The 15,956-nt window shown below is 38.0% G+C and overlaps 1 protein-coding gene across 1 annotated transcript; it reads right to left on the reverse strand.

The window, feature by feature from the left end:
• Window positions 1–1,534: 1,534 nt before the first annotated feature.
• On the reverse strand, window positions 1,535–15,729 carry LOC137950314 (protein root UVB sensitive 6-like). Its single transcript, XM_068796710.1, has 13 exons — window positions 15,127–15,729; window positions 13,554–13,652; window positions 13,347–13,460; window positions 13,005–13,076; window positions 12,752–12,862; window positions 12,529–12,648; window positions 12,155–12,256; window positions 11,846–11,918; window positions 10,316–10,399; window positions 10,166–10,230; window positions 9,971–10,072; window positions 9,651–9,854; window positions 1,535–2,000 (listed from the first exon to the last, which is right to left on the reverse strand). Exons 1-13 carry the CDS (start codon window positions 15,487–15,489, stop codon window positions 1,935–1,937), a joined length of 1,575 nt encoding a protein of 524 aa, XP_068652811.1. The 5' UTR covers window positions 15,490–15,729; the 3' UTR covers window positions 1,535–1,934.
• Window positions 15,730–15,956: the final 227 nt, after the last annotated feature.

Consider the following 15,956-nt stretch of genomic DNA (forward strand, 5'->3'; position numbering starts at 1 on the left):
CAAGGAGAAGGCCCATAGGCTCACACAGTGATGGCATGATGGTAAATAAAGAGCCATCTTATAAAGATTATATGGCTGTAATTAATTAAGTTTCAGGGGTATTATTATAATATTATAATCTTATTCATTTATAAATTGAGCCTCAGGGGGATGGTTAGGGCACAAGTCTATAACCTTTTTTTTTTTCCCCAATATATCGTCCTCCTTTTCTCCATAAACTAATCTATAAAATCCTGAAAAATCAACGTATTATTGGCAAAAGTTTGTGAGGATGTGTTGACAGACATTTCTGAACCTTTTATACTCATAACTTTTATATTTAACCAAGCTTGAAGAGTATATTAGCTTTGATACCACTTGAAATTTTTTTATTCAAGTAAACTTCGAGGGGGTGAATAGGTTTACTACAGTTTTTTAAGTTAATTTAAAATGTTTACACAAACACATCCACTACACCAGAATTTTTATAGTGGTTCACATTCACTATTTCAAATTACTACTCTAGTCCCAAGGGTCTTTTGCCTAAGGTTAAAGCTTTCCCTGTGATTACCCTAATGGCACCTACATCAATGAACCAAGTTGTTTAAATTTTACAGCACTTGTCTAAAACAAATAAGAACTTACCGTCAATAACACTAAGTAAACCTTATCAATCTGAGAACAAATTGATCTTATTGCAAGGGACAATTACTTTATAATGTAGTACAATTATCTCTTCAATAGACAGATATATTATTAAACGCAAAACTTGTTACACCTTAATGCTAGTTAAAACTACCAATTTGATCAATAACACAAGAATGGATAATAAATTGAATTCATATGATGCCAATTGAATTGAAATTTCTATTTGAAAATAAAATATCAAACAAGGAATGTAATTAAAACTTAATAAAAGCTGGAATGCTTAGTTACTTGAAATGCACTTTGTAGGAGACCTCAATCTCAGTTTTGAAAATCTGGGCTCTTAGAAATCATTGAATATGAGAGGAAACTTTAATTTTTTTACGGAAAAGATTGTTCTTCAGGATAGAGTGGATTTGGGTATTTGGTCAGTCTCTTTTGCCCAGATTACATCATTACCTTTTTTGTTAAATAATTACACTTGTACTCTAATTAATTGTTAGAGTTTATTATCATCAAAACTAAGGAACTCTCACAATGCAATTTATCAAATAATCAGGTTAACCGAAACTAGGGATGTTTTCATTCCAAAATCAATGCTTCATCATTTCAACATCTTGGGTCAAAGAACCATGATTTTGACATTATCTAGAAATAATCAATAAATTTTCCTTCATAAACGCTACAATCTGAATGGTTTGTGGTGTTTGTTCCTCGTTCATAGAGTGGAAGGATTTGGGTATCTGGTCAAACTCAGTTTGGTACTACCTCATTGAGCCTCTCTAACAGAAATTAATAAGGGCCACATCAGAATTCTCATATTTGTCACACACGTCCAGATAGGCAATGCCTTCTCATATTCTCAGGGCTTGTTGATTAGAGGATTTGCCACCTCAAGGCTCACGCCAAATAGGAGAATTGTTTACTTAGCTTCCATTGATCCAGATGATTAAAAGAAATACCCTAATCAGCAGTCTTTCTGCTTCTTCTTTGGTGACCATCATGAAAGATTTACACTGTAAAGATTGAGGTCGCTGACAAGCTAGACTACAATAAATTTCAAAGCCAAAACTTTCTATCAACTAAATTACAACAAATGTGGGAAACCAAGACACCAGAACTGTAAGAAATCACAGCTCTAGGATACAATAAAATGAAACCTAAAATACGAGCTTTAAAGCTTTAAACCTAAAATGGAGCATACCCAGATCATCCGCCTCGGTGAGATTGCGACTTATCGGACTTGCTTTGCACCTTACCTGTCCCAATTACAGTTCGACGAGCAAGAGTTTGAGACTTCAAGCCGTGACCTAGTTGGCATTCAAACATAGTCTGGCTCTCCCCGGGTTAAGAAGAGACTCTGACATCACCCAGCCCTGCCAAAATTTTATGTAGAAAACATAAAAAGAATGTTGTTTCAATATACAGATAACTCATAAATAGGGAGAAAATCAGGCAGTTTTTTTTCCTGCATGGTCGCTTACATGGCTTATGACTATATTTTTTCTTCTACATCTTGATGGCAAGAGGGCAGGAGAGATTGCAGGGACTGCCCATGCCCTCCTGCCTCCCTTCACTTGTTACAGAGAGAACAGCCTGGGAGGAAGAGCCAGTTCTTCCTTGTTAAGTTACCCAAAATGACTAGCCAACTTAGAAAACCTCTTTTCCCAAATAATAAACTCAAGATCTTTGTACTAACTAATCCATGTGGGACTATTCCTTAACACTCCCCCTCACGTGTAAACCCTCTTTTGTGGATCTACATGTGGATAATTTGGGTGGAGGCCCACATATGAGAACCTACTCTAATACCATGTTAAGTTGGGTCCAAGGTCCATCCCAAAATGATTAACCAACTTAGGAAACCTCTTTCCCAAATAAAAAACTCAAGATCTTTGTACTCACTAATCCATGTGGACTATTCCTTGACACTCTTGCCTCCCCTCTGGCTTCCTAAGAAAAGGATCTAGTCTGCCTCCCTCACACAATGGGAAGGGGGAAAGGCAGGGACCCTACCCTCCAATCTCATCTATAGTTGCTATAGAATAGAGACAGAGGCAAGTCGCTCCCTACCTCCCCTCTCGCTAGTAGGACAGTTATGGCAACAAGGGAAGGGAAGACCCTGCTACAATTTTACAGGTAAAAATTTTGCCTTTATCGTAGCTATGCTGTTAGCAGCTCTCACAGAGATAGATATAGTCATACTCATCATGTTATTACTCTTTTTTCCATTGATGATGAGGCAGAACCCAGGTGCATAGTTTCATGTCGATGGAGTTTTTTATATATATCATTTATAATGACACAGTTCTTAAAGCAGTCTTTCTTTGAGGAAAGCTCTTATTGCAATCTAAAGACTAGACTATCATCTCACAGCAGACTTGCACGAATTGGGATGTTTGTAGGCACCATCAATAATCCCAGATTATTTCTGATTTTCTGATTATGGATCACTCTATACTGTTGGCCAAACCGTCAACAGACACACAGTGAAACAACAAAATGCACACAATTTGTGCAAATCCTTAAACTAATGATGTCATAAAGACATGAAAAACTGATGCAGATAAGAAAGTAGACTTAAAGTTCCTGAACAAAATCAGTAACAGACAAAAAGAAACAGAGAAGAACATATGACAGTCTGACCCCAAGGTGCACTGAGATTTTATTAATACGAACCTTGACCGAAGCTCCTATACCTCCATTAAATGTAACCTCTTGAACTGAGTTTCCAATCTGTTGATTTTCAGGACTTCATGGATTTAACTCATGGAGAAAAAGAGAGAGAGACCCATTGGGAGAAATCAAGAGGAAGAAGAGGTTATGGACTTGTATCCTAACCCTCCCCCTAAAGCTCAATTTATATATTGATAAAACTAAAATATTACAATAATACCCCTAAAACTTAAATTAATAACATCAATGCCATCTCTATAAGATGACTCTTTTTTTACCATCCTGCCATCACTGAATGGGCCTGTGGGCCTTCTCCTTGGTTTGTGGGCCTTAAATCCATCTTCCACCTCTCTTGGACGTGTGGGCCTTCTTTGGAGTGTTGGAAGATGGGCCCAAACCCACACGACCAAGGAAGGCCCACACATCCAAGAGAGGTAGAAGATGGGGCTCAAGGCCCACAGGCCCATTCAATGATGGCAGGATGGTAAATAAAGAGTCATCTCATAGAGTTGGCATTGATGTAATTAGTTTAAATTTCAGGGGAATTATTATAATATTGTAGTTTTATCAATCTATAAATTGAGCTTCAGGGGGACGGTTAGGATACAAGTTTATAACCTCTTCCTCTTCCTATTCTCTCCCAATGGGTCTCTATCTCTTTTTCTTCATGAGCTAAATCCATGGAGTCCTAAAAATCAACATGGTATCAGAGCATTGATTTTCAAGACTCGTAATTATGGTCTTTAGGATTCCAGAAACCCTTTGTTCTTTTAATAGTTGTTGGAACTTCATTTTTTAATTTTGTTGCTCATTTTCTTCTTCCCATTGGAGCCCAGAATCTATTTACCAGCTTCTTGGGCCCATCTTCCAACACAATCAAAATTCAATCCTAGGCTTGATAAACTAACTTATCAAATAACAGAAGTTTAATGTAACTACACTACATTAGAAGTCAATTTTGACATAATAACACTACTTCAACTTGCTAATATAAAGAATGTTTTAGTGAGATGTAGTAAGATAATGTCTCATCCATCTCAACCTAAGGTTTCCAATATCCCAACCCTTTCTTTTACACTTTCTAATTATACACATTCACAGAAAAAAGCTCATTCTCTAGGGAAAGGGTATCACAATGGAATGACCTTTCACTTCTTCTGTCCCTAGATGATCTACTCTTTAATCGACATGCAACCCCCCCCACACACACACACACACGCTAAGCAATGCTGATCAAAGGCTTTCTAAAAAAAAACTTTTAGACTTCTTTAAAAAAGTAATCTAAAAGTAGATTGCTAAACAATAGAAAGAGAAATTAAAGTTTAACTATTCTTTTCTTGAAGTCATATATGTTTGTTGGTGGGTAAATAAAATCCACCAATTTATAGCTGTACACATACTTCACATCTCAGGCTACTTGTTTGAGAGTGAGAGTTGCATGTGGAGGAAAAGATTACCAGTCCTGAATAGGTTTGATGTTGAAAAGATCCTATGCTTATAAATTTAGAAGAGGCCTAATTTTGGCTAGTCATTTGGGAGGAACCAACCCAACTTTAAAAAAGTCTACAAGACACTAACTAAACATTTTCTACTAGCCTAGTTACACTGCAGTTCAACGTCAAGGAATCTTATAACTCTATCACTCTTTTTTTGTTAAATAACACTATAAACATGAATATAGTCAAGTCAAAAATAAAATAAAATAAAGAAAAAGAATGATGAGAATGAGAAAGGCTTGGCAGTCTCATGTGAAAAATGAAAAGAGAAATTAAGAGAAAAACTTGGATTCATCCAAACCCACAATAAATGTGGGACTATTCACTCATTAAGAATTAGCGAACAAACTTGGTTCATCTAAACGCAGAATCAATGTGAGACTTCCCAGGAAGCCTGGCCTAAGACGTGGAGCATTGTATGGGTCAAAGAAATGTGGTAGCTTTTACCCACTAGCATAAAACAATACTGACACAAGATAAAGCTTGAACCAAATGGAAATCTTATTAAACTAAGGATAGGGCCTAGATACAACATGAAAAGCATCAGAAACAAGAGCTGGAGAAACAAGTACAAGAAAATGTTGAAGGTCAACCACCTCCTAGGTTAGCTTGCCAACAGGGTTGTTTGCTGATATAAAGCATGCAGCCAGGAAATATCAAGGCATCAAATAAAATTTAATTTTTCTTCAAATATGTGTTAAAAACTCCATAATGGGCTGAGAGCAGTTTCTCACTAGCCTACAACCAACTTTTGAGTCACCTTCAATTACAAGAGGAACCAAGAGTTCTTTCTCGAAATATTGTGACTCCTATAAGAAGAGCATTGACTTCAAAATGACACTGACAAACGGGCCTGAATAGGAGATGAGGAAGACCATCTTTAATCCCTGAAACACCACCAACCCAGACAAGCCTGGGCTTTCCCTAGAGTGAAGTTTAATTAGGTTGAGCCAGCCCTTCTACAGGAACCATCAAAGTTTAATATGGTCAAGCCAACACTAGGGGGAGCTCTATGACGAAAAGTGAAGAGAACGTGAGAAGAAAGTCCAGCAGCGAGCTTCAGCTCAATTCCAGCTCAGCTTCTCTACTTAGAGATAATTCTTTAGTTTCTCTCATTCTAGGTACGCCGAAGTACCATTACAAGGCAAACTTTATGTGTCAGGCAATCCAAGAAAGAATGAGGCCAGCAGCAACTGATATCAAACTTAGAAAGAGCATAGCTCCATATTTTAAGTGATACAATGCAGCAAGATGTGATCAACGTAGTCTTTGATATCATTACACAACTAGAGAATCTGACCGATGTTTGGTATGCCCTGCCTAGCAAGGTTGTCAGTTATTAAAACTACGGTTATTCCAAACGCTAGTTATTCCAGACGCTCTTAAAATCTGAAAAAAATCCAGAGGTTGTTTGTATTCCTCAGAAACCCCCGCCCACACACCATTCAATATTTCTTGACCCAGTATTGGCCAAACCACCTGGGCGCTGGCTCCAATGTGAGTAGGATCGCTTAGCCATGCTTCATAATTGGAAAAACAGGCACCGTGGAAATACATGCCACTCAGCCAAAGAAAGATGATGGAGAGTTGACCGAAATGAGCACTAAAGACTTTTCGAGAAATCTCCTCCAAATCACTCATATGGTTATCGAAATCGTGAGCATCAGCATGTAGATTCCAGATCCAAGTGGTAGTATCAGGGGTATCTACAGCACAAGAAATGAAAAAATAGGATCACAAGGGGGCTGCAAAATTTTCTACGGTGAGGTCATGAACAAGTTTCATCTGAACCTATATAAGAACAGGTCGATCACCTCAAGTAAAGAGACCAACCTAGTTTTAGTATTTTCTTTCAAAAGGAAAAGCTGCTAGTAACAGCCTTTTCCTGCTAGCCAACCATGGTAACTGCTGTCAAGTAACAACAGGAACTTCTAGCACTTGGCCAAATTGTGGTAGGCTTTGAATATGATTTTCTAAATCTTTCAGCAGTAGGTTTGAATCAGCACCTTATCATTCAAGTGGCGTCATGTGCAGATATACCTTAGTGTTAATTTCCTTCCAAGGGAGACTGATTAGATTCAAGTCCAAGTCCGATTCAATGCAGGTCTGTTCAGACCAAACTCTGTGTGGTATGGTGTCTAGCCAAGTCACTGCCCAGGTCCAAATCCGAGCCAACTTGCCTGACTTGGTGATACACTGAACCATGATTAAAGTTATTCATCAGTTTATTCCTATATGGTTGATGCCATCATTGTGTATTAAAAGAAAAGATAAATCATGGAACGGAAGTTCCATAATTAAGATAAATCATGGAACGGAAGTTCCATAATTTTCATGAAGGCAGCACTTACTTTAGGGGGGGTTCTACTCTTCTATAATCAGTGAGTCTGACATACTCTTTTCTGTTGAAGAAATTGCAGAAAAAAATGACGGCAAACTAAGTCATCCTAAACTATTGAAGATTTACGAAAGAAGGAAGCAGAAGAAGAAAAAGGGAAACTAAAAGGAAATATGTGTTATGTCAGACTTATTCCAAGTTAGACCTCATCTCGAATCATCACATGGGACGTGGGCTGAGTCTTAGAACCTTGTCTTTTAGCTGATCACTAATATGTAAGAACTTAGCCTTTGATGGAATGTCAGAGTAATGATATTGGAAGAGCATAGAAGCTTTTCCAGCAATATACTGTGTTGGAAAGTATAATTAAAGTTTATTTAGTTTACCTTGAAAGTTGTTTCCAGTAGAATGTAGTTTCTTAGGGTTTATAAGCTGCAGGGACAAGGATTAATTTTTTATATTGTTTGAGTTATAAATAGGAGAGATGGGTCTGTAAACCCTAATCTCTCCCAATCTATTTTTCCTACAATCCCAATATGGTATTAGAGCAGGGTCTATGAGTTTTATTTAGTTTGTCCTTGTCTCAAAGCCCATCAATTGATGTATTTGCTGCATCATCACCCTCAAGAATTCCTTTCTCAAACAAAGGAACCACCATCAGGACCACAAAAATTGGATGTTGGAGATATGGAAACCATACTCCAAAAAGAGAAGAAGAAATTAGGGAGAAAACTGACGAAGTGCATCGCCTGAGCATAAGGCAAACCTGGTATGGAAGCTCTCAGTGCCTAGTAAAATTAAATTTTTCGTGTGGACTGCCATCAGAGACCAAATCCTCACCTCTGACAACCTCCACAAAAGAGGCTTCACCGATCCTGATCGTACTTGTCCCCTATGTCGTGTGTGGCGAGATTCAGCATGTTCTCTTACAATGTGGGTTTTCTTGGCAAGTTTGGATGAAGATCTTTCAAAAAATTGGCCTCCAAATAGGGCTATACCAAGACCTCTTTGGCCCTTGTGAGATGGCTATGGGGATTCACCTTCCTAGATTGGGCAAGTTAATTCTCTTGGAATGCCTTGCGCATATCCCATGGTACTTATGGCTTGAGCGAAATAACCGAAGATTCAATTTCAAAGCTAGCACCCCAGATAATACGGCTTCTTATGCAGTAGGCTTTATCTCCAACTGGTTACATACCAGAAAGGAATTTGCCTCTCTATCGGGTGTTTCCCTTCGAGAAAATTGGAGCTTGATCGCTCATATGGCGGGCCCTTGAAGGACTCCGATTATGGCTACCTGGGATCCTCCCCCAAGCGACTGCATCAAACTCAATTTTGATGCCAGTGCTTTAGGTTGTCCTAGGCCAGCTGGAGCAGGTGGTGTTTTCAGAGATAGCTGTGGAGTTTCTATTCTCTCTTATGCTGGGCCGGTGGGCATCACTGACTCAAACACTGTTGAAGTGAGTGCTCTTCTATTTGGCCTCCAAATCTTCAAGGACCATCTCCATGGCAAGCTGCTTATTGAAGGAGACTCAAAGGTTGTCATCAACTAGTGCTCAAAAGAAAGTTATCCCCCCCCCCCCCTCTTGGCGCCACTAGTCTATCATTGATTGTATTGCTGACATTGTGTCCTCAATTCATTGTAATTGGAATCTCATTCCTAGATCAGCCAATTCCTTTGCTGATAAATTGGCTAAATTCGGAACCTCCCAGCAATCTCTCATTGTTTGAGAAGGTTTTCCCCCTTGTAATCTGCTCATTTGAGCTTTTGATTTAATAAAATTCAACATCATTTAAAAAAAAAAAAAGTGATACTTATCGAAAATTATTATTACATATTAATAGTAAATTATTGAATTAATGTTAATAAATACAATGGTAAACATTACGTATAATTTATAAATAATAAATATTTATATAAAACTTACTATTGATTACATATTGAGGCAATGGAGTTCTATAATGGCCTCATGATAAAGTCAAGTTTTAACTTTTAAGTATTTCCTATACCCAAATTCCGAACAGACCCTAATCTTTTCTCCTAATCAAGCAGCAATAGCACTGCAAAATGGATGTATCTCTAATATCTTAAGCACTTCTTCAAAAAAAAAAATTATGTGTCTCTAAAGCAAATGAAGCGAATTGAATTGTAATGACTTTTTTAGATTTCTAAGAATTGTTTACCCCTGTATCTACCCGTAACCTTACAACATCTGATACGCAACCTGATACAACTGACACATCAACTGCGACGGACGAAATGTACGGGTTTTGGGCAACCCGCTACGGCCAACCGTGGGCAGAATCTTGATGTAACCCCCCTCCTCTCTTAATGCAATTAAGCTGTATAAACTGGACCTCCAATTAGGGCTTTTAGGCTTTCTTTTCTCACTTCTAATAGTAAATTTTCAACACCATATAAAAAATCATAACTTTTATGCTCTGTTCCTAAAGTTATATTTTCATAATAATAAGTAATTTCATTAACAGAGAACAAATGGCTCCAGCAGGTTTACCTGTTCAGCTGCTTTGGTCTTGAAGAGCCCATATGCATTTGAGACAACTTGGCAAGATTCTGCAACAAGAGACTCCAAGTTGCCAGCTTTCAAGATAGAATTAGTTATCAAGGATTCATCACAATCAGATTGATTGTTAACGCCTTCTTTTTTCAAAGAGCGGTTGGCACTTGATGAACGGATGAAATGCAGAAGTACATGAGCCTGAGAAAACCAGACATGTTAGTCTAAGCAAGAGCTCTACTAGTAAACCATCTAAGAATTCTCATAGAATAACAAGAGCCTTACAGAGACAGAGAGACAGAGAGAGAGAGGCTCACATGGAAAGCTGCTTTCAGAATGTCATCAGACTTGGCCTGATCTTTGAACAATGCATACACATTTCCCTTCGCAGGATTATATGTTACTATGTATCTTTCCCTCTGTAGTGAGAGTACAAATTATTTTTAGTGCAAAGTTTGAGTGACGGATGTTAATAACTTTCTGCTTTAAAAAAGTGGGGCCAAAAACAACACCTCAAACAGCGGCTCTATAGCCAGGAATAAAGTTGGCTCATGAAATGCATCCTTAAATCTTGGTCCTGTGTTACAGCTAAATAAATATCACTCCTGCTGTCTCTAAACAACTCAACAGTAACCCACAAGCACTAATGCTCATTAACATACCGAGTATTATAGGCCTTTGTTTTGACCATGGGAAGCTAAATATATTTTCCTTTGCATTCCCCTCCTCCAGCGATGGAACACCCCCTAAATAAACAAGAGAAGGATTAGACATGGCCAAAGCCCAAACTTATGCCACAAGGAACAAGATATATGGAAAAAGTTTATTGGAGTTGCAGGAAAAAAGATATTGGGAGGGTTTACAGACCCATCTCCCCTATTTATAACTTAAATAATATGAAAAATCAATCCGTGTCCCTCAGCCCGTAAACCCTAGGAAACAACACTGTAAAGGAATCAACTTTCCGAGAAAACAAAGTATACTAAATAAACTATATGTATACTTTCCAACCAGATTAAAAGAGAATATAAAGGAAAATGGATGTGAAGGAACAGACACTACTCAGGTAAGTAGACAAATTACAAACAAATACATAAAAGACCCATTGGAATTTTCATGTGCTTTGATGTTGAAGGATCACAAAAGTCACCTCTGGTTCAAATGTCCACAAAACTACTTTCAACGTATCTTGAACCACCACATAGGGAAGAGAATAGTAATTTATGCACATACACCTGGAAATGGTACTTTCCCAAGGACATGAAATCATGAAAAATGGGCAACTCATTGTCATTCACTTGCAAGTGAAACTTGAAAGAGAGTATGTACAAGAATAAAGGACCCTTAAAATTAGTTACACTGTTTTGACTGTTTCATGGTTCCACATAGGCCATCCATTTAGGGCCCATTTGATGGGTCCCATATCAGACTGATGCAAACTGATCGAAAACAAGGGCATTGTAGTAACAAAGCTCAACTAGAGCTTAGGACAGTTTTAAGTTGTTTGTGGTTTTTTATTTCAGTCTTCCCTTTTTTACCTTGTTTGTTTATTGTATATCAGTAGTATTATTACATTTGATGTAATATTTTTCATCTCTTTCCTTCTCTTTTCTCTCATGTTTCATCTACTCCCACCTCACTCTTTTCTTCTACCCAAAACCCTAAAAACGTTAAGTTTTCTATCCTCGTGGACTGACTTGTCTTTTTCATTATACCCACAACATGAAGCCCTATGACCAGAATATTGTATTAACCACTAAAAAGTAGGAAAGTTTGCTCACCTTACAAAGAACACATGTTCACTATTTTCTAAAGCTATTAAATCCTCTATATGTTCTGAGCCAAATTATTTGATGGACAGAAAAGGGACAGACATAGGTAATATTCTCGATTTCTATGGAGGATATGCAGTGCAATTTCCGAGGGTGCATAGACACAACATTTCCTGGACAGTACGTAAAAAAGAATATTTTGAAATACAGTTTCAAACATTATGGGTAAAGTCTGAAATGTAGCGTACAAACAAAATTCTTGTTCAACTAATACTATAAATACAAGCAGCAGTGACTTCAGGATAACCTAATAATTCGGTCCAAACAAACAAGTAACTATGTCTCCAACCATTGAAAGGTTACAGAAAACTAGTCATCCAATGTCAACCAAAACATGCGCAAGTTACAAAAATTGAATACCTGTCTTAAGAAAGGATTCTACAGCTACTGTAAATCTTGCCCGATTCAATGTCCGCAATACTACCGAGTTAACCTGGCAATAGCATCCATCATTCCAATGAGAATATTCAAAGCCAATGACTCCTCTATTTAGCTAATTTAGTTTTGGCTATTTACATGTCCTAATAACTTGATGTAGTAAAGGAATAATAAACAGGTTAGATCATTTCAAAAAAAATAAACAGGTTAGATGTTTCTCCTCTACTATGCCCCTTTGAACTGAAAGATTGAAAGAAAGTGAAGGAGGGAAGAGAAAGAGAGAGTACAAACCTCTTGAAATGAACTGAAAACATATCCACATGAGAGGAGCACAAAAGTTGTAACCAGAGAAGGATTTCTTTTTGACAACATTATACTTAGTCCAGTCCCCAACTTTCACATGACAGGCAGTTAACAACACAATCAGTACAATAGAAACAACCAACAAAAGTTTAGCACTAGTTACTACATAAAGGAAGTTGTGAACCATTAATGCCAATTATTCATGACCATTTGGTTGTTTGAACTACATCTATTTACTGAATGAATGCACATAGCATGGACTTCATGGGGCTAATCATCTGTTCAAAATCATGACACTTTTTTATGAAAGAAATAACTCAAGAATTGTGTGTCATATATACAAAGAAAATGGCATAGTGTACCAGATCTGCAATATTTCCAACACATTCTCCTTTAGCAGTAACATCTCCAATATTTTCTCCTTGGGCAAATGCTTTATAAATCGGTGTACGAGTTGATGTTGATGTAACAGCAGCAACATTCTGACATGAACCAAAGATAAACAAATCTACATTTATTGCTTTTCCCACCAACATTGACAGAATAAAGAAAACTTACGGTCTTTGATGAAGAAACAATTACTACCTTTGCCACATTGGCTGCACAAGCCAATGGAAGGAAAAGATGTGGCACCGCAGCAGTCACCAGCTCCACTCCAGCACCTAACTCCATTAAAAGATCACCAGCAAACCGAAGCTGGAAGCAATTCAATTTCAGTAATCATGTGAACTCACAGGCATTTTGGCCTCCCCTTCCTTTAGAGAAGCATTATGCTAGAAATCTGAGTTAAACAAAATTTGTAGCTAGAAACCCCACAAATAATGTGAATATAATTTACCTGCTTAAGATCATAATCAAATTTCTTTCCTTGACGTGCAAAGAGCATTTTGCCAATACGTCCTGCTCCATCCTATTTCAAGAAAAGAACTAAAAAATATGACTTTGGCACTTCAAAGAAACAGAAAGAATCTGCTAGCCCAGAGGCATTGGCTCCAGAAAGATACATCAGCATGAGACATACAAGGAGAACAAACTATAACAAAACCCACTGATGCTGAACTAAACTTAAGACCAAGTGCACCTAAATTTGCAGGACGAACTTGAAGCGCCACCTCGAATCATATAAAATTCAAGAGACTTATTATGTACAGTACCTAGAGATGGAACAGAATGAGATTACCTTGATAATCCAATTGATAGCCACAGCTCCCGAAGAAGCTCTATTTCTAGATATCCCAAGTGAATTTAACAATGTTTGTGTAGTGAAAACGCCCATGGCTCCTCCAAAGAAGTGCTAAAAGCAAAATTGACATTGTTTCAGATAACATGAGAGAAAGAGAAATAGGGAGAAGTATGAAAGATATAAAAAATTAAAAAAAATAAATACCTTTAGAGCTCGCCATGTCATATAAGGCACATATGAAGGAGTAACACTATCAGGAAATCCTTCGGGTAGTACATAGGATCTAATAAAAGCCATCGAATCCTGCAGGGAGATTCAACGTTCATTACTATTAAATATCAACAGGATAAAGTTTCAAATGTGCAGCCGTTGTCGTTCTTATTTTTTTTCTTTCCAGCTGTATGGCCTTTATCACTTATAAGACAGACATTGAAAACCACGGCCCTCTATTTACCAACTTTTTAAATCTTCAATTGATGGTTAATAGACCAAAGACCTTAGCGAAGCTCAAAAGAGGTAAGGTCCAGTGAAAGTTTAGAGTGTCAGCACATTTGATGAAACAGAATACAGATAAAACAAATAGGCTCACAGCTTCATTAAAGCCAAAAGTAAGAAGTCCCATGGAGATACTAACCAACATATAAATTCAAAAGAGTCAATAATTCTCATGAGGCTGGATTTAGAATTGGGTATTAATGCCAAGCTACTTAAAATCACAAATTAATGCAACATGTCTGTAAAACTGGTGTTTGAATTTTGAAAGGGCAAGATGCTTCCTGACATACAAGCCCAAGCTAGTCTTTTAAGGCACAATATGAATCATGAATTAAATTTTAAAATTAAATCTTATTTTCGGAAACTCAATGAGAACAAAGAAATTGGACAAAGGATAGATATTAAAAAAAACGCTACTAATAGACATTGGTACAGCATCCTCCACATCAACTAGCTGGTGAGAGACACTCTTTAATGAAAAGGGAAACCAATATGCACTAATTAACCACCACATAGTATAGAAAATAAGTAAATTAACAATAACTTTTATAACCTCATAGTCTAGAAACTAAGTAAATTAACAATAACTTTTATAACCTTCTAAAAAAAATTTATCTTTTCTGTCCATGAGCTGGAAACCTGAAGAAACATTTGCTACCACTGCCATGAGTGTGCCATTAGGTTCCTTATATTTTCCCATACTTTCTAGCAAATAAGAGTAAGTTGGGGGATTTTTAACAAATCCAGCTGTTGTGGGAGTAGATGCATTTTTATTTTATTTTTTGAAAACCTGCAGGTAATAGTTTGGCATCATGGGCACCTCCGGAAATAGTTTGTGCAGGAATATTCCGGGAATTTTTTTCAATATCAAATGCATGTTACGGAATCAGTTAGTGCCACCAAGTTGGAATCACAAAACGTCCAAAAATGAAAAATAAAATTTTCAAAAAAGTAAGAAGAAGAAGAAGAAGAAGAAGAAGTTTAGCTCCTTAAAATATATTGACGTAGCACCTCCTGCCTCTTGCATCATTGAATTAGCCTTCATGGAAGCAAAAGCAGAAGCAGAAAGAGGAAAGTTGTGCTAACTCTGTCCTCCGTCTACTGTTACATCTGCCTTCGTCACCACTAATTTTGGGCGATCAGCACCCAAATTAGAAGTATAATTCAGAGGATGTATGATTTACATTATTATATTAAAATTTTGAGAAAATGCCGATTAAGAAAGAAATTGAACAACGAATGACGCAAAAATAATGTAAAAGAGGATGACAGTAAAACTCACGTTAACGGCCACGTCTGATGTATGCAATCCCAAGGCACGGATCGAACCCTTCCCGAACCTTCCCTCTCCACCACTCTCCCTCTCCGCGACGTACTTCCACCTTCGGCCGTCAACCTCCTCACAGCACAAGACTCTCAAGCTGGAATCGACAAAATCGTCCTCAATGAGGCCGTACTTGAGGTCCGGCCTGACGCCGCAATTCTCAGCAACCACCAAAGAAGAAGAAGCGGAGGAAGGCGGGGAAGCCGAGGCAAGATTGGCACTTATTCTCATGGTCTCCCGAACGAGGACCCGAGCGTCCTGTGCACTCGCAAACGTTTGAGCGGCGGACGGCGCAGATGGCTTGATTTGGATAGGAGCCATGAGAGAGAGGAGAGAAGAATCGCCGAGGCAATTGGCGGTCTGTGAAATTTGGGAGAGGGTGAGAGGCACGGCGGTATTTAATATGGCGAGAAGAGAGAGAAAAGGTCTGAGCTTCGGTTTCGCCGATGGAGGAAACGCGTGGATTGTCTCCGTCTGTTCGAGACGCAAGAGTACTAGGGAGTTCTTCGGTTTTCTCTCTTGAATCTAGAGAGAGAGAGAGAGTCCCGCCTTTCTCCCGACTAAGAAGTTCTCAGTGGCAGCGAGAGAACAGAGTCACACAGTCGAACGGCTGGCCATTGAATGGCAACGGGCGAGAGTTGTGGCACGTGTCCTTCGTACGAAATTAAACAAAAGCTTAATGACTCAAATAGCCTCCACTTTCTACGAAACCCCGGCCGTATGCTAAACCGGGTAATTTAACTAGTTAGCGCGCCTCTAAATTTAGGGTGGAAAGTGAATTTTTTTAA

This window comes from Aristolochia californica, unplaced genomic scaffold (assembly GCF_029961685.1).
Source record: "Aristolochia californica isolate CCGP_79_NKW_82.1479 unplaced genomic scaffold, dmAriCali1.0.hap1 SCAF_14, whole genome shotgun sequence".
NCBI classification, from domain to species: Eukaryota; Viridiplantae; Streptophyta; class Magnoliopsida; order Piperales; family Aristolochiaceae; genus Aristolochia; species Aristolochia californica.